Below are 19119 nucleotides of genomic sequence, written 5' to 3'. Positions count from 1 at the left end.
GTATACCTGATGGGTCTAGACAAGAAGGAGACCCCAAGTGTCAGGAGCAAGGCTGGAAGGAGGAGATCGGAGGCCGAAAGCTCCCAACGGCACAGGGATGTGGTTCTCTTCTCATGAGAGATTAAAAACTCCCAGGAAAAGCCCGTTGCTGCAGACTGGAGCCCTGGTTTTGTCTGCGGGAACACAAAATAAAAAGGTGGGTGTGGAAGAAGCAGCGAGAGGAAAAAAAAAAGCCTGATGGTAAACAAGAGTGGAAGTGGGTGAGGCAGGAGAACAGGATTCAGTTCAGACTGACACATCAGTTATTTATTACTGTTTGTATCCCGATATCTTGCATCTCAAAAGGAAGGCAAAGGCTTTGTCCTCAAGGGCTGGTTATCTGCACCCAAGGGCGGCTGGCAGCAGCGTGGTTCCCGTGACGAAGGACCACGTCCCTGCGATGGAGGTGGCACCAGGCTGACCTTGTGTGTCAGCCGTGAGGTGCGGTGACAGGAATGGGAGCTCAGGGCGCTGGGTTGGTGACAGGCTGCTGTCAGATTTAACCTTCCCCTGTGGGCAAATGAACTAACTAAAAGAAACATGGGTTGCTGTAAAGGAGGGAAAAGAGGTGAGAACGTTGATTAAGTTTGAACATAGTGGGAATGGCACAGTTGAAGGAGTCCACCTCTATTCAGCAAAACACATAGGCATGTGCCTGGCTGTAGGCATTGAACAAGTCCTGCAGCCCTGACTGAGGATTAGGCATAAGCCTTTTCTGTTTTTCTGAATTAAACTGATGCTTTAAAAACTTTGCGAACTTGAAGTCAGGGACGGCAAAGCCAGTCTTGCTCTATTTTTTGTATTTGTTCCCAGAGGCTTGTTGGCAAAATTGTACTCTATGTACTTTTACAAAAGAAATCTAGGACATAATTGTTTTAATAGAGAGCTATATGTGATAAAAGTCTGTTTATACCACAACATGTCCAGCCAAATGATTGACGTATACATTTCTGTCCTTCTATTGATGTAACTTTTCAATTTCCTGTTGATGTCTAAGCTTGATTTATTTTTCCATTTATTTGGGTTTTACAAAGAGCACTAAAGAGCTTGGCACTTGGGTCTCTTTTTCGTCAGTTCAATCCCCTTAGTCCTCGATCACTTCATTGTTTCTGCAAACAATGAAAAAGAGAGATGGAAAGAACAGCTGTGAACAGCTGGTTTGTTCACCAGGTGTCTGACTGGTATTCAAGTATCCTCTTCTGAGGGAGGCCTGTATTCCCTGAAAAACCCTAAAAAAGCAAAATTCAGAGTTCACTTTATTTGCTGCCTTCACACATGATGATCCTAGCAGGAGCCTGAAAAATCAAAACAAACAAGAAAAGCTGCTTCAGGAGATCTCAGGGGTTTTTTCTCTCCAGTTGCACCCCAGCTGAATCGAGCAGAAAGCTCTGCAAGACCTTCTTAGGCAGATTTTGCCAAGTTTTTTTTAAAAGAACCCTTCCTCTTCTCATCATCCAACTCCTCTCTGTCTTCTTCACCCAACAAAGCGGTGGTCAGGAGTCAGAGCTGGAGACCACAGGTTTTGCAGGACACCTTCAGCAGTGGCTGCTCACGACCATGGTGACTCTTGCATTTTATTCTGCCTGCGAACCTGCACACTTGGGCAGAAAGCCTCTACCTGTTCCCAGCTCATAAAAGTCCTCTGGTTCCTTGAAAAGTAATTACATGTTGCCAGTCGTCCCAAGGTAGCAGAATCTTGAAAGCAAATAAAGAAAAAGCAGATTGAATTCATAAGCGAAACTGATTTATTGCCCACAGATTTGTAGCATGATCACACCAGCACTCAAACATGCCCCAGAAATAGTGATGTATTCCTTACGTCCTGCCCCATGGAGGTTTATTCAAGGCAAACAGAGAGGCAAATACACATATGTCACCCCGAGGAAAGACGTACAGATTTTGTTGCAAATGGGGCACTGCTCAGCTACTCTCTCTGCAATGGCAAAAATTGGTGTGCAGCACTACCAGAAGTTGGAGCCTTCATTTCCTGACCTTCCCTCTCTCAGCACGGGTACTGGAGTTCCTCCTGTATGTCTGTAGCACCTGACTTTCCTGGGAGGTCACCTAAGGGTGCCAGCACCTATTTTCCTCTTCCAGGCTGCAGCTGTGCTGGTGAAGATGTTACCATCCCCAGCACAGCCCAGCTCTTGGCACAGCGAGTGCCTCTTGCTAACATGCTCCAGCTGCTCCAGTCACAGAGAGCCAGATCGGCAAAATCCTGATTTACTGGGAATGAGGAAGGAACGAATATAGCCCTTAATCTTCATAAGCAATAAAACAAGAAGCTATAGCTCTCACTTTGTGATTTCTCATATTAAGTGCTCTACTACCTACCATAATAATTGTATTTCTGGCAGCCGCAATGTAGTTAATAGCCCAAGTTCAGCTAAACACACATGCCTGAGCTGAACGCTGTGTGCGCCTAAATCCATCCCAATTTGGCAAAGCATATGAGCATGTACTTCAGTGCCAGGGGAATAAGGGAAGTGTATCCTTAAAGACTTGGCTAAAGATATTTGTGCAGCACCAAGTCAGAACAGTGGAAAGGATGGGACAGTTTATATGGTGTAATTTTGAGTTTGATAGTAAACTCAGGCAGCAAAAGGAGATTCACTGAATTTGATGCAACCATGTCTATATCACTCTGATTTTATATCTGCATTATCTTGATTAGCTCTTGCAGAAGATATGTTGTGGGACAGAAGACAAACCAAGCAAGCAGTCCAGCTCCAGCAGAATCGAAACCCAATTTGAGTCTGCTTTACCCATGCACGACCCATTCCAGGAGACTTTCATTCCATATCAAGCATTTTCATTTTCTTCCTCCTGTTTTTAAGTCATTTCACCATTAATAATGAGAAGGCATTTACATTTGCATATGCTTCTCAAGCAGCCGAGGACAAGTGGACAGACTAAATATTTCACAGCACATCAAACTAGATTTGCCACAGTTTGAGGTAGTTTTGTATGCTTGCTCGTCTCATGGGTGCAGAATTACAGACAAGGTGTCTCTTGGCTGGTTATATGTCAAAATCCTCTCATGCTGCCTTGGGTCTCATTGGATAGTTACCTAGAGATGAAAAATAAGCACATTCCCTTTTTTCAGGTATTAATCCTCTATAGGCTCTCACCCTACAGAGTGGCACTGACTAATATGCACCCACACTCTGTTGATATCAAGACAGTTATGTTGATAAAGCTATAGAGATTTCTCTTACATGAAGATTTGGCCCACTGTTTTAAAATCAAGTCATAAGTTCTACCTTTCACATCAAATCTGTCTTCCTGGTTAACAAAAAAGGCAATTACATTTTCAACTATTTTACATGAACATCCAGCGTTATTTGAATTACATCCTACTGGAGATCATGAAAAGGAGTGCTGCCTGACTGTCACATCTCATGAACCCACTGGTTAGGATTAAGCTCTCTAACTCCTCGTCCCTTTGGACTTGCACACACTCCTCTATAGGAAAATTAACTTTTTGCTTGCAAAAACCATATCCAAAGGAAATATCACTGTACAGAATCTGATCCTTTGGGGTTTTGCTTCTTGCAGCACCAAATAGAGCTGGCCTGGATGCCAGCAGAGCATTCCAGCAGGGACCTCAGGTACGAGTAAACACTAGCACCCCATTTCTGTTTGATAGATCTCAGCTGGGCTATGGGTTTGAGAGATAAACCTCACCTGGAGCCCTAAGACAAAGAAAAAGCAATCAGAAAAATAGCTGATCAGCATCTGCCACCTCATGGCAACTGGTTTTATTTGACTGGGGACCAGATCCTCTCCGGCTGAGACTTTTCTAGTAGGCTGATTTGCAGATAAAGGAAATTGGATTTAAGTCGGTATGTTGCCTTGCTGGGTATGAAGGGTTGTAGGTAAGAAGTGCTTTTTTGAATGTGGTAGTAATGGTGTCTAAGCTTTTGGGGAGAGGAGCTGAAGGCATACAGGTAAGATTTGTGAACAATGCTTAACGTGGTAAGACTTCAGCCTTTGTTTTGAGCTTCTGACTTTTTTTCAGCAAGATTCAGGATATGCTTAACCTCAAGTGCCAGCTGCCTCTTTCACCTCTGTAGGACTATTTGCAGTCTCAAAGTCAGACATTTCACTGACTAGTGTATTTGTGAGTTTAGGGTCCCAGGAGGGAACTGCACTACAAGTAACTAAGTAGACCAGTATTTTTTTCTTTTCATCTTCCTTCTTGAATTTCTATTCTGTTCTCAAAAGCGGCATTTCAACAGCCGTTTTCTACTTCTGTAGAGATCAAACAGATAACAAACGCGCCTCTGAAGAGGGAACCGATTTAACTGCTGCACTCACGCTTCCTGAGAAAGAACAGCAGAAACCCCGAACGCCAACAGCGCAAAGTCCTTTTCCCTTCAGACGCTGACAAAGCCTTGACACCACGGCTCAAAAGACCTTAAAGAAGCGGAGGGCTCCTTCCCAACAAGCGGGGTTCTAGCCCACCCGGAGGAATCAGCTCCGAAGCTGCGGGTCCCGGGCGCTGCCCGCGATGTGCCGGTGCCACCTGCCGGGCACGGCCGCGGCCGCAGCTCGGAGCTCCCGGGGGGGGGGAAACCGGGAGCTTTCCATAAGGAAAGCAACAGCACCTACGTGTGGTCAGCTGTAGGAAGGGATGAGGAGAGCTTGGAATACCCGAGCTGCAAGAGGCCTGTAGGGAAACGGGGGTTTGAAGTCGCGATATCGCCTTGCACAGCTCGCTGGGCTTCGGTTGCTGCGGGTTCGGGTGTGCGGGGCTGTCGCGTCGGTCTGTCGTGTGCTGCTGGGCTCCTGTCTGTCCCTTGCCTCTCGTTATTTTGAGTGGTGCTGGTCGAGTCCAGCCCCCTTTCACCAAAGGTCTCATTAAATTACTTCTTGCCCTATGGAAATAAGCAGGCAAGAGGGGAGACCTGGGTGAGCGGCTCCTCGTAGCACAGGGGGGAGTAGGGGAGGGGGTCTGAGCCCTCTTACACCCTGGCAGAGCTTGTGCTAGAGGAAGGCAAGACCCCGAAAGCCACAGGCTAAAATACACACTTGTGTGTGGCCCCTTACAAACACCAAATGCTGTTTAAGCAGGCGTTTGCAGCACCCCGGAGGCATCGCCAAGGAGGAGCTTGGTGGCCATGTTCCTGCCACTGGTGTCCGCACACGATGTGCGCAACCAGTCTGCTTTCGTTGGATTTGCTCTGGGCGCTCGAGATTGGGACTGTAGCTATGGGAGTAACTGTTTTGGTTCCTGATCACACCAGGTTTCTCCCTGCTGCCCTTCAGTCTCTGCAGCTTCCCTCTTCAGTTATTACTTCTTGTATGAGGAAGGCGATGGACTCGGGCAGCTGCCTGCAGCCATAAACATCCACCTTTGCTGTCCCAAGCTGCAGAGACAAGGCAGGACGGGGTGTTAACCAGGTAAGGTCTGTGCTTTCTGATAGCCTGTCTCAATCCATCCATTATTCTGTTTGAAATATGCTGGGATTGCTGTCATGTGTATTCCCTTCTTTCACACTGCACCAGGATTGAAGAGATTTATTTCCTAGGGGCTATTTTTAGCAATGACACCACAGTTAAGCCAATCAAGCCTGGCAGTGACGGCTGTCTCACTGAGTCACAGATCCAAGGTGCAGCTGGCTGGAATCAGGCCGGCTGCACCAGGTGTGTTGAGCAGTGTTTTCTGCAGTGCACGAGGCTCTGCTGGCACTCTGGCTACTTATTTTTCACCTAGGAAGCATCAGGACTAGAAACTGCTTTTTGCTTCCCTATGGCTGAGTCCAGCAAAGCCTGGTCCCTTTTGGATATTCTGCTGTGTAAATCCATCTTGATGCATTGTGCGATGGGTCACCCTTCTGAGCTGCTCTGTGTTGGACCTGCCAGCTAAAATGCTTGTGTGATCAGCCCAAACCTGATACAGTCAAAAAGAGCCAGCGCAGCAGGGACCTATTACTCAACTCATGCATTAGATGCGAAGGTGCTGTAGTTCCTTGCAGACCGATTTCTTTTCTTCAGCTGTTGCCTGCCATCTCTTTGCTACTTGTGCTGTAGTTGCTCTCAAAACAGAGCACTTGTGGCTTTCTCCCACTAGAACCCCTTCCCAAAACTTTCTTTTTAAACTCCAGTTTTTTCTCTGATCATAGAGAAGTTCTTTGCTGTTTTCAATAACTTTTGTACTGTGACATTTACTGTACAATGGCTTTAGGCAAAAAGTATACAAAAATATGGAATTTTCTGTTCTGTTATGTACACCTTATCTCTCATCCCAGTTGAACTAGGTGCTCGCAGAAGAAGAGGTGCTTTCTGTCCAGAAGTGCCTATAAACCAAGGTGGACAAAATAAGAGGAAAAAAACAAAGGAGAACTGAGTGTGGAGTTGCATCGGTGGCAGCTGGTGGCCTTGGGTCTCCAGCCAGGAGCTCTGGCCCTTGGGGTAGGCTCTTTGTCAAACACTAAATAATGGAATAGTGGAATAAATAAATAGCGGACTCCAGCTAATCCACTTTTAGAGGATATATCAGAGGTTTTGTGCAACCCACCATCTCTGCACTCTGGTACATCCCATGGTAGAGCTGGTCTGGCCTTTGAAGCAATTATAGCGGAGAGAAATTTTGGACAGCTAAGGAAAGTGGGTCCCACAGACATGGTCTCACCTGTCACCTGGAGCCAGCCTGCACAAGTGCAAGGCAGCGCTTCACCCCGACCATCAGCCCGGCTCTTGGCACTGCCTAGGGAAGCACATGCACAACTTGTTTAGGTTTTTTGCAATCCTCCAAAACTCCCGAGACTCTCATTTGCTTGGGGGAAATGTGCACCTGCTCACTGCAGAACTGAGAGAGCTGTCACTACTCCATCAGCACAGATGCCAATGGGGATTTGAACAACTTTTCTTAAGGGTGCAGGCATAAACAGCATGAGGAGGGTGAGATGGTGAAGGCTGGCGAGGGATGGTCAGCTATGGAGCTGTGGCTGTGGGATGGGCAGGAGGGAGCGGTGTCAGGCAGGGGAGGAACTCCAGGACACTGACCCTGGGAGTAGTGCCAGCTTGCTGGAGTGAGGCTCCACTATAAAAAGCTCCAGCGTGTGTGCAGACGAGGTTCCCGAGGTGGTGTGATGCTCCTCCTGGGACAGGGGTGCTGGCAGGCTGTATTGGATCCTGGCAATCCTTGGGCACAGGAATATCAAACAGTGAATGTCTGCAATCTGCCCTGGATGTGGGCTGGGAGGAGGGAATAAGTAATGATATCAAAGCCAAATCCCCTCATAGAATTCAGTTTTCAGTGTGCTGACTCCAGGCACAAGCTGCTGTGAGCAGCTCTGGCTCAAGGACAGGGATCCTGGGAATACAACAAAAGCGTAAATGCAAGATCTCCTTGTTGCAAACCAGGCCCTAGGTACAGCCTTGGGGAGGTGTTTTGAAAATATAATGTATTTTCACTCTAAGAGGGTGTTTTGAGAAGCTGCAGAGATGTAGAAACATCGAGGCTTTTATCTTGCCAAGAGATCGTGTCTGCAGCGATACAGAAGGTGGTGCAGTAATCGAGGACCAGACTATACATTTTGAAAAGCCCCCCCCTAAAAGCTGGCCTGATGCCTATCCAAATTAAATACTTAATGTCACATATCTCCCAGCTGCAGTATTAGACAGAAATCGGAAACCAAGCTATTAGTGTGGAGGACTTTAGAGGAGACAGTTCAGGTTTAGCAAACTTGCTGGTACTAATTAAACACAAGGGAGAAAAAAATCCCATAAACTTTCTTTTGTGAGCACAGTGCTAAGTTTTCAGAATCCAGGCTGCCATTTGAGGACTAGTTTAAAAGCCTTAAACTAACATAAAATCCCATATCTTTCTCAACATGTGAACTACATAGTATTTACTACTTCAGTACTAATTTTTTGTAGCGTAATATGGTTTATGGTCTTAAATTTCAATCCTATTGCCTTTCAAAGGCGCTTGTGCTTCTGAGGCATTTTGGAGAGATTTTCAAAAGACTTTCAGTTTCCCAGCGAGCACTGAAACCAAATTCCACCTCCGATTGTTGTTGCTTTGGAGGGGAAGTGCATAATCAAAAGCCTTAGCCTGTCTTGAAGAATCTCAGCCTCATCTAAACTACATTGAACACCCAAATGCCTGGTGGTCTTCAGACATGGTATGTGAAAATGTGTATCTTCAGTGCTATGGGGCTCCCTCCTCCTTGCTGAGTGTGCCTCTTGCAATGCTGGGCTTGGGATTACTTCTTGATACAGACTTCTCAGCTGAAGAGCCATGAGGGCAGATGGTAGGGGATGCAGCTGATGTTGGCCTTAAAACGAGTGGCATGTGTCGAGGTCGACGGCAGCAGGATGGCCCCATGACATATTTCTTACTCACAGCTTAGACGCGCCAGATCAGATTCCCGCTGACACGTAAAGCCCTTTTCCACAGCTCTGGCAGTGCTAAGAGCTGGACAGCCTCATCTCTTCCTAAACCCCTCCTGTGCTGTAATGCTGACCAAAACCTTGGAGTTTTGCGTGGAAGCAGTGAGCATGCTGATGTAGGGTCTGTGGTGTTCATCAGCATCACCTCCTGCCCTTCCCGTCTGCCTTCCTGGTATCTTATACAATGGTATTTTTTTTGGAGGAGGAGGAGGAAAACTCTAGCACAGTTTTCTAGGGAAACAAGGAAGCGCTGTGTGGGCAACGTGTGGCAGCTATACGTGTCCTTACTCATCAGCTTCAGGGATGTAAATCTGGAAGATGCAAAAAGTACTTGCAGGTTTTGTGGCTGGGCAGCCTGGCACTGCTGCCAGGCAGGGCACAGCCACATCGCAAAGTTAACTTTTATTTTAGCAAGTGGAGGATCCACATGGGACAGAGAAGTTAGTGGTGCCCAGGCTACAGAAATGCTCCAGTTGTGTTGTACCTTCTCGCACATGGGAGACTCAAAGGGGACAGAACAGCCTGCGGGAAGCAGGATCCTACAGCTGAGTTTGTGCAAGGACTGGCTGGGCAGTGTGTGATACAGTGGTGTGACGTGTCCCAGTAATCCTGATGTGGAATTGGGTAATAAAAGCCTTTAATTTACTTTAATAGCCCTTCTATAGCACTAGTGCAGGGCAAAAAGGTCTTAGTCAAAATCAGAATCAGGCTCGTTAGATTTTGAGAAAAGTTATCCCGCGTATGACTTTCTCCCTAATTTATTTCTGTATTCACTTCCTAATTACGCAGCTTGGTTTTCTTCAGCCCATGAGCCCAAACCCACTTGTAGAAGGGAGGTTCTGCAAAATGCCCTTAGAGGAAACCCAGCTTGGTACCTGCCCATCAAGGAAAGAGATAGTTCCTGAACAAGGGGGATGTTTTCCTGTCAATATAGCATTCAAATTTAGCTTCTGCCACTGTAGGCAACGTGGCATTAAAAGAAGGAGCTTAAGTTATTAAACTGAGCTGCTTTAATCATCCAGTTCGGGGAAATCCATTGCTACAGGAGACCTGAGGATTAATGTATTTTTACCGCAAAGCCAATAGATCTATTCTGATCAGTTAGCGGTTGCTCACTTGTGCATATGAAACTTCATTCTCCGGGTTTGCACTCAATAGTATGGGACCAAATGGAGTTTTATTTGGAGATTGATCCCGTTACCTTGAATCTCATCATTCTGGTAGCTAGTTATGTTATTTTGCTTCTGGTTTTCCTGATCTCCTGCGTGCTCTATGACTGCAGGGGGAAGGATCCGAGCAAGGAATATGCTCCCGAGGTCCCTGCAGACACCCAGCCTCCAATCCGGCTGGTGGTGATGCAGCAGGGCTCCCCCAACACCCGCTGGGCAAAGGGGCTCGTCCCTGCCTACGAAAACTCCTCTGACCTGCCAGGGAAAAGGACTACTGTTGTGTAAGGGGACCCTGCCTCGGAGCTCCGGTTTCTGCTGATCCGCTTGCCTCATCTGCTATGTTTACTCTCCGTTTGCAAAAGGATAACGCATTCACTAGGTAAGTTGAGATGCCGATTTATTTGATGCGGTGCTATTGCCAAGGGGGTCGGTTTATGTTCAGCTGTGTTCTGCACTGATACAGCCTTGCAGTCCTGCCTGCCATCCATAAAGAGACTAATTTCCATTTACGCTGCTGCTGCCTTGCAGCCCACTGGCAGTCAGAAGCAGTGACGCTGTTATCCACTCGGGCACTGAAGAAGGGCCTTGGTTAATCTCGAGTCATGCTTGGTACCGTTATTTTTGTAGGAACGCAGTGTTGTTCAAAGCATCCCACCCCTGATGAGCCGAGCCACGCTGCCCTGCAGCCTCGGCACATCTTCCTCAGCCAGCAGAGTGCAAATGACCTTGGTAGGCTGTTTATCTCTCCAGTGAGAAAAGAAATGCTAAGGATTTTAAAAGGACAGAGATAGTGCTTTCTGATAGAAGCCAGCTGCTGCTCCCATCAGAATTTAATACTTTCCATGTTGTCTGTAAGCTCCCCAGAGGGCAGTGCCAAGCCTACCTTGGCACTTATTTTCCGTAGGTAGAACATGAGCTCTGCTCTTACAGGGCAGAGTACCCCTTGCCCCACACAAATCCCCTGAGATGATACAATATGCTTCCTGGAAAAGCTGGGTACAATGCCTCCTGCCTAAGGGAAAGCATGAACCAGGGTAAATTTACCAGTAATGTGATACGTGTGAGTCATCGCTGCTGTCTGCCCCGCTGAAACGGGGATTTCTGAACCTCTGCAGCAAGTGCGACCTACGTCCTGGCTTTCAATGTGCATGTCCATGTGTCTGACCTTGCCTCTTGCCCCCGAGCCTTCCTTCAGCTGTATCGTGTTCCAGCTGGGCCACATGAAGGCTGTTGTATCTCCAGCAAATCTAATGTTATCTGCATCAGCTCCTGTTATTTTTCCCATAATTTGGGAGCTATAAGCTAAAGGCCTTTTTGGCTAACAAGCTTCTTCAGTGTCTTGCTGGTTGGTTTTCTCCCTCTTGGTGCTTGATAGACTTAAGTTCATGTCTCTTGAAAGGAAGGGAAATGTTTTCTTTGTCCTCCAGGTGAAGCACAAAGGGACAGAGACAAGAGAGATGTTGATCTTGTAGCCACAGAAGTGGCTGCAGTGTTGTGTAGCTGTTCCCAAGCACAGCCAGCTCAGGTCCTGCTCTGTCCCCATCAGCCTGGGCTGCAAAACCCACCCAAGAAACTGGGGAGACCCTGCCCGAGTTGGTCCCTGCTGTGTCCTGTGCTGGCAGAGACACTTTGTCTGGTGGCCAAAACAGCTTTTAAAACTAATTTGGCTGCAGGGAAATTGTGGCTTAAGTTGGTTTGTTCTACCCAAACGTGTCCATGATTGGGCAAAAAATGGAAATCTGTTTTCTGAAATCCTAAGATGGGATGCTTAATGCCAGGTTACTGTGTCCCTCTAGATACTGCTTGAGTTACTGTGTATGGTGCTCTTTAACTGGTGGATTTTACCTGGTTATTAGGTGAAAAATAGCAGTGGCCCCACACTGTTGCAGGTGTCTGTCCCATATGCTATTTTACATCATCTTAATGCGAAGTACCCAGAGTCCTATAGAAAGCTTTAGTAAACATGGTGAGATTTATTACCTGTCTACGTCAGGTGTCATGGATGATTCACTGGATGCAGTGGTCCTAAGGCCTTTGGGACAGGCATTTTAAATACTTCCAGAAATAAACTGCAGTGAATTTGAACCACAAATGAACAAAGCTGTTGGCTGGATTGCATGGTTCGTACCTCAGCTGGGTAACCGGCCAGCTGTGCTGATCTATGTATCAGCTGGCAGAGCATCCTGGCAGTGACAAAGAAATCTCGAGATACAGCGTATCTTCTTATTTTTCTCTATTTTAAAAAAAGCAGCCAGAATGGTTAGTGGTTTTTCTTTCAGTTTCTAAATTCTGGAGGGCAAACCCAGGTTTCGTTTTCAAGCTGTCCTTTGCACCCCTGTGAGTTACAGATACGCCTGGTTGTGGAAGGAAGCCAGAATTGGAAGGAAGGCTCCTGAGAGCTGGGGGCTTGAGTAAAACCCTTGATGTGTTGAAACTGGTAATAAATCAGAAGGTGGTGGCATGATCGTCTGCCACATATCATACTGAAATAATTATGTTGAATGTCTTGTTACTTTGCACTGAAAAAGTGCAATTCATTAACTGCAGGTTGTAGCTGCTTTGGCAAAACTTGGCACTGACTAAACTGCTGATATGTTATGGCCAGTCACCCACACAGGCCAGTGTTATCTTTGCTTGGGCTCTCCTATCTGCCTTATCTTCAGCCTGTAAGCTCTAAAGCTTTTTTGTGTGTTCATTTATCATCTAACATGCTAGGGGGCCTCTTGGTGATAAGGGATCCTTGGTGTTAGGGAACAGAAATAATAATCTTTGCTATCTTGGGGCGACTAAAAAGAGCTCAAAAATACCACAAGGAGTGTGGTACAGCTGTTTGTTGATGGCGAGATGTCACATAAAATGCCCCAATGCCAGCAGAAAAGCTCTGTGGTTCCTTGACAAAGGTCGTGCAAGTAATGTAATGATACCATGACACGTCTGCTGCATCTTTGCCAGTGTGTTTGTTTATGTAATGCATGCAGAGATAGAGATTTGCAAGGCTATCTTAATAAATACTTTTAGATAGCTGAAATTCTCCAGATATGTAGATTTTTCTAACAGCAAACCTTTTGTGTACACCAATCACAGACTCTTGGCTCCTAGAAACTCAATGGAAAAGTTGTTGATTTTGGTGTGGTCCAGTTTTCTTGCTTAAGCTTTAGGAAGCCGGGCTGTAGTGCCGCAGGAGGTGTCCGGGGAGGCTGCAGGCAGGGGAGCAGTTTCTAGGAGCACAGTGTTCACTTGTACGGAAATTTATGAGTTGTGATAGAGTTGGTGGACTCCGCCCTGAAACGTGGAGGTAAAAGCAGCAAATGACACATTACTTCTGACAGTATTTCTAAACAGCGAGTAAAATCCCCTTCCGGAAAATGAGAGGCTAAAGTGCATCAGGACTTTGCCTTCCCAATGGGAATAAAATGGCTTTCTTAGACTAGAACAATATTGGTGTATTAAAGCACTGAGAGCACCCTTGGGTATGTACAGAGAATTGCAAGTAATCAAGTCACTGCAAGTGAAATTACTGCTTTGTGGAGGTCTCTGCTACCACGCTTCACTTAATGACCGTGGCAGGATTAATGCGTGCAAATGGGCTTTTAGCAGGCCGAGCTTGGAGGAAATCACCCTTGAAGCTGCATTCCCTGGAGTGCTTGCAGCCCTCTGCCACGTCCTTTGCATCATTGCGAGAAAACGGGCATGAATATTCCCGTAGCCGTGCAGCTCTTTTCCCTAAATTGTGCCGTGTAAAATGCGTATCCCTTGCTGGAGTTCACACAATATAAAAAGCATCCTGAAACCAGGCTTTGCCGATAGCTATACCAAACCGAGCCGTGCGGGGGAGTTCTGTGGAGACCGAAATATCCCTCTGAGATATCTGCAGCATCTTGCGAGCTCTGGTCCACAGCTGGCAGCACGTTACGTTATGTTACATTACGCTGTCAGACCTACAGCTGCGGTAAAACAGCACTCGTGTAGCTCTTTGCACGTACTCTGTATCTGGCTCTTCCATTGCTGTTCAGTTGATCGTGGGTTTGTGCCTTGCTTAATCTTAACCGTGCCCATGTAGACGTGTGTTTTGCTAGAGGATTAGGTAGTGTTTTAAGGCCTGGATATCGAGCATAGAAAGACTGTTTTGAAGTAGGTGCTGTTTGCAAATGAATAAAATGTTGGCAAAAATTGTGTTGACCTTTATTCAGAAGCAATATGAGTTGGAGAGCGTTGGGTAGATAGACAGGGATTTAGGAAATAGGCTCTGTTCCCAATTCTGCCCTTGGTTTATGGGGCATCCTTGGGCAGCTCATGTTCCCGCTGCGCTTCACTCCGTGAGTCTCTGCTCTGCATTAATTTTCTCTGCTCTTCTGCCCTCTGCACTGAGATTTCTTTCTCTTCTTAGATGTTTGTGCAGTTCATAAGGGGGTTACTACAAAACTGGTATGTGGGGGCTGCGCTTGAATGTCACTCTATGAACTAACCCCAGTAGGTTCAAAGAAAACAAAATAAAATACACTCCAACAAAAAGTGGCTGGAGTGGGTGGAGTAGAGAAGTCAACGAACAAGCCACAGTAAGTCTGGGGAAACCATCGACATAGAGACTTAAGACACTTGCTTTGGGTGAGCTATGGTCATCGTGGCGGTCTGATGATCTGTAGCTCTGTGGTTTAAAGGGAACTGAGTGGTGGCAGGAGGATTTATTGCTGTTCTGCAGGAAGCAGGAATTCAGTCTGCACTGGCTCGCTTTCAATTGGCTTTAGTGCCCTTTTAAAGTTACATATTACTGCTTCTGTAAAGCCTTTATTAAAGGGTTTCATAGAAACACCAGGGGAAAAAAAACCCAACAGATTTCTACATTTCTCCAACATTAATTCAAGTCAAACATGTCATTAAATTCACTGAAAATACATCTTTCATGTAAGCCTGTTCCACTGTAAATATACTGTCTAAGCCTTCAGATGTTTTTTTTAAATCCCTAATAAGCCACTACATATGAGTAGAGGATTAGTCCAGACAGACTAACCCATATTCACAAGGGAGAATTCCTTCCCATGCAGTGAGGTTTTTTGAATTTGAAAAGGGATAAATCTTCTCTTTTTTTTTATTATCACATTGTTCTTATGGTGCAAATGCTCATCCTCTGATAGTGCTAGGTACAGAAGTACAGTAACGCGTCCAAGTCAAACTCCTTGGCTGTAAGAAGAGCTTAAGAATAGTTTTTACTGCCTAGAAGCACATCACCTTGTGTTATCAGCTATTCAGCTTGCATAATGTTGGCGCTTTGATGGGAATGCCAAGAGGTAAGAATTGATACTGGGTGTTTAACTGGAAATACTGTTCTTCCAGCCATGAGCCAACGCTACTTTGTGCTTAGGGGAGCCCTACAGCGCAGCGTGCCATCTTTTAGATGGATTAAAAACTGCAAGCCCGAGTCTCTCAAGCTACCTTTGTACTTTTTGTAAGGCAGAGGATTGACCTGTGTCTCCTGGTCCTGCTCCAGTCCAAATGTCTTTGTGACTCTCCCAGGTGCTTGACTCCCTGTGCGGAACCTGTCCCGTCGCGTAGGGTCTGGGTGTTGAAAGCAAACGCATGCGTACTGCTGATGTCCCTAAGGGACTCCTGCAGCCTGTACCCGAAATAGCTGCATTTCAGTGGTGGATAAAATGAGCTGTAGCGAGGATACGCACATGAGGAAGGTGTGAAGGATGAGGGGACATATGCTGGAGTCTGCTGGTGGTTGCTGCTGCCCAGGAGGAAAGCAGATGGAGTCCTGGGGCAGCTGTGAGGACTCGGAGGTAGAGATCTGGTCCTTCATGCTTAAGCGATAGAAAGCTAAATTAATTGTTTATAAATAAATTGCTCTGATGTTCACAGCAGAAAGCTACCTAACTTAACAAGAGAAAATCACACAAGAAACAAAAAATAAGAAAATCAGAATGGCTGCCATCTCTAGCTTCTGTTCCAACTCCTGGTTTTGCCACCTCGCTCCCTCCTCACGTGTGCTGGTTTCCTTGGAGATGCTGCTGCTTAGTTTCTCTCTCTAATGGCGACACTGTTTGACATTAACCTTGCAAAGAGGCATTTCCACCCTAACGTGACAATACGGGTGCCTTGTCACAAGGCATCCGCGTCCAGCATCTGATCGCTCAGCCCAGGCTGTGGATGGGTCAGTCTCTTCCCAGATCTGCAGCAGATGCTCTGTGTGGGCAATGAAACTGTGCCCTAGTTTCTCCATCTGTTAATGGCAGTAATAATTGTTACACAACTGGGGTGTTGGGTTGATTTAATTAATATTTATGAAGGAACATGAGATCCTTTCACAGGCAGTGCTACAGAGATATTGTTAATTATGAATGATTATATATTTTTGTCTTTTCCTGGGTACATAGGAGACTTGGACATACTGTTTAAGCACCCACATTTCACATTCCTTCAGTATTGAAGCTTATAGGGCCCACAATATAGCTCTTCATTACCCTGAAAATACACTGAAGTTAACTGCTATTGTCTTCAGCATGAGCAAAGAATACAGGCTTAGCATCCACTTCTAGTTGCATTAATGATGTTGCCTAAATCATCAATATTTTTGTGTAACTTTATTAGGTAGCATTTTCCATGTTGGTTTTTTTTTAGCCCAACTGCTCCTTTTAAATAAAACAAATATACAAATTCAGGCCAATTCTAGGTCTAAACCTTTCAAGAAAAGGGAGGGGAGGCAGGAATTGGGCACATCCTTCTACCTATGCCTTCTTCAAATGACACAACAGAGACCCCAAAGTTCTGAGGGATCAACGTGAGTTGCCTCAAGCTTATTGCTGGAAACTGGGTATTCATAGATTAATTCTAATAAGCATAAAGGTGGATTGAAAAAAGATCTGTGAGTAGCAGCACTTGATTTAATGTCTGCACGTGCCATGTTCATTGGGTATAGCCACTGTACCGCTTACCGTCCCCAACAACAAAAAAAGACAGTACTTGATGGAAGCATATTAATAGTGCTTATTACAGGTGATTTCTTTCCTATTCTCTGCATATGCTTCCCCGCTCAGGAGAATATTAAGCACAGACTTGACATAGGTCACATACTTGTTACCTCAAAAAGAGGGAACCTACTTGTTTTCCTTCCAAAAGAAGAGAAGACAGGAGCAGCCTTGGCTTGCTAGAGGACACACACTTCACCTGTCCTGAGCCTGAAGGACATGTCCCTTAGCAGAGAGAAAGGATCTGTCTGAGTTTCAGTTGGTTCCCCGCTCGGAGCAGTGCAGGGAAGGTGGTTTGCTATCTACAGGGCTCGCGGCAATGTTTCCATTGAATCATTTCTCATCAGCCACCAACAGCTCTGCAATTTCCAGCCCTCCAGGCAGAGCACGCAGGTTACAACGGCAGATAAGGTGTGAACCCAGGGACACTGGAGGGGAAGAAAAGCTTTTTACTGAGATGGGAATAGTATTTTATCATTTTTCAGGACATCAGTTTTAGACCAGGTTTACACTGGAACCAGGGTGGTTTAATAATAGGTATGTGTTTTTATTACTAGCAAAAACTCCAATGCAGATGTGATTACACCGGGAAAAAGTAATTTGACAGTAAGCCTTCTTTTGCTTGCTGAAACTATGTGTACTAAATTGGCAAATAACCTCTTTAATTAATTGAAGCTCTATTTACAGTTGATGGAGAGAGACAGCTTGTAGGGACATGCAATCAAGTCTTTTCTAGTACAGACAGGGCTCTATAAAGCTGCAATTTTATTTATATACATCTGCAGCATTGAAAATCGGGGCAGTGCTTGTAAAGCCAAGTGTTCTGTCCCTGGGGTATCGAATAGAAGGCAAATCTTTGGCATCAGGAGGCTCCCTGCTTGTTTTGGGAAGGAGAGCTGGCAGGGATCCCAACGCTAACTCTGAACATCTGAGGAAAAGGCTGGCTGGAAAGAATTATGTCGTGACGCAGGCAGGGGAGAGCCAGGAAATTCGAAGCCAGGACAGAGACTCTTACCTTAACTCATTCTGGCATGGAAAAAATAATTGTGAAGTGTTAACACCACATCATCGGGACATGTATTTACAAAACGTGCTCACGTTTAAGTGTTCCTTGGGAGAATGGAGGGTTTTAACAATTCATTATGGTAGAGGTTAGAGAACTGCTTGGACAAGCGGGAGCTTTAAGCCATAACTGGAGGAGAAGATATGGCTCATCACTGTCAAGTCTGTGTGGTTTTGCAACTGTCTTGGCAGGGTTATTTGGCCTGGGAGGACACATTCTGCTCTCCTGTTAGTACCTCTAGAGAGTCAAAGGGACATAGGACCCTTTTTCTTTCCCTCCAACTAACTTTGTCTTACCAGCTTTGCAATGTGGCAGATCCTGGGGGTTTCCTCCTCTTGTGATTTTGTTCTCAGTATTACGAAAGTCCACCTGCTTCTTGGGGTGACAGTTAAACTGCCATTAGGAGGTTATAAGATACAATCGTGGGCCGGTTAATGGGAAACGGTTTTGCGGATGGACTCGCTGCTCTTCCCCTTTTGCAAACAGAAGATGCTTTGCCTACCTCATCTGCTTAAGGTGAATGCATTTATTTCGCTGCCGATTTGCTCTGTTAGCGTGCAGTGGAAGAGAAGATCCCCCAGCCTAGCGTATAGCATCCGAGAGGAGCGGGCAGCAGTCTTTGCGGCAAAAGGGCAAAGACAGGTTCCAGCACTGGGGGGGCTGAAGGGTGCCTGTTAAAGCTTCCCCCAAAGGTTACCGAAGCCTGTCCCGCAGGGCAGAGCTTCAAAGCACGGTCACGCTGTGGGGCCACAGTTTCCTGTTTTGTTTAACAGCTGCTTGGGAGGAGGCGGGTTGTGACCACGGTTTTTCTGTGCTCTCTCTACTGGGAAGCACACAGGGTAACCTGGCCTAACAGGCATTAGAGAAGCCGGATCATTTCCATTCTTGTAGAGCAGAAGTCAAGGCATACTTACTGGATGAAAAGGGTGAAGGAAAATGGCTTAAGGCCAGGCTGCGCCCTCATCACACAAGGGTGAAGCACCTCTCTGTTTCTACGCTTAGCAAAGTCTTGCTCTTATCTGGACTGGACCAGGTCCAGCTTTTTGCTATTACTTGCTTTCCAGGCAGGTGCACAGCAGCACTCTCGCCCGTCTGGGATGCAGAGGGCACCCTTTGATCTCCAGGTACTTCCCATCCCGTACAGATGGGTGGAGCGAAAGCCGGGTCCCAGCAGCCACCTGCATGGGCTCGGAGGCCAGAGCAGGCAGGATGAGCGCCCGGACCTCGCTGGGACGGCAGCAGTGCGTGTCCTGAGCAGGGCCAGGCGGGACGCGTGCTGCCCGCGGCACGGCTCTGCGTCGGAGCAGTGCGGAACGATGGTGCAAGCGTGGGGTGGCTTCCCGTCACCGCGTCCTGCTCAACGCGGGGCTTGAAAGCATCCTTGTGGGCAGGAGTATTTTACCGCTCTCGTTTGATTTAAGTGCTGCCCCATCAGATTAGCTCTGCTCCTACGGGGCAGCAGCTTTTCTGTCTTAATGGA

The 19119-nt window shown here is 46.4% G+C and overlaps 2 protein-coding genes across 2 annotated transcripts in view; both read left to right on the top strand.

Moving 5' to 3' along the window:
* The first annotated feature begins 9359 nt into the window (after window positions 1-9359).
* SMIM36 (small integral membrane protein 36) lies at window positions 9360-9896 on the top strand. Its single transcript, XM_069799229.1, has one exon. It carries the CDS (start codon window positions 9567-9569, stop codon window positions 9894-9896), a length of 330 nt encoding a protein of 109 aa, XP_069655330.1. The 5' UTR covers window positions 9360-9566.
* The window catches only part of MMD (monocyte to macrophage differentiation associated), a 45676-nt gene continuing 36437 nt past the window's right edge, over window positions 9881-19119 (top strand). Inside the window, exon 1 of the mRNA XM_069799227.1 lies at window positions 9881-9990. Within this exon, the coding sequence (XP_069655328.1) occupies window positions 9950-9990 (41 nt within the window). The 5' untranslated portion in view covers window positions 9881-9949. The remainder of the gene's footprint in view (window positions 9991-19119) is intronic.

This window comes from Haliaeetus albicilla, chromosome 12 (assembly GCF_947461875.1).
Source record: "Haliaeetus albicilla chromosome 12, bHalAlb1.1, whole genome shotgun sequence".
Taxonomy (NCBI): domain Eukaryota; kingdom Metazoa; phylum Chordata; class Aves; order Accipitriformes; family Accipitridae; genus Haliaeetus; species Haliaeetus albicilla.
The sequence above is the reverse complement of the archived record's forward strand: the minus strand, read 5'-3'. Positions and strand labels throughout refer to the sequence as shown.

What these genes read in the sequence shown, in the direction of transcription:
- SMIM36 (XM_069799229.1), top strand. Translation starts at nt 9,567, where the DNA reads ATGAAACTTCATTCTCCGGGTTTGCACTCAATAGTATGGGACCAAATG.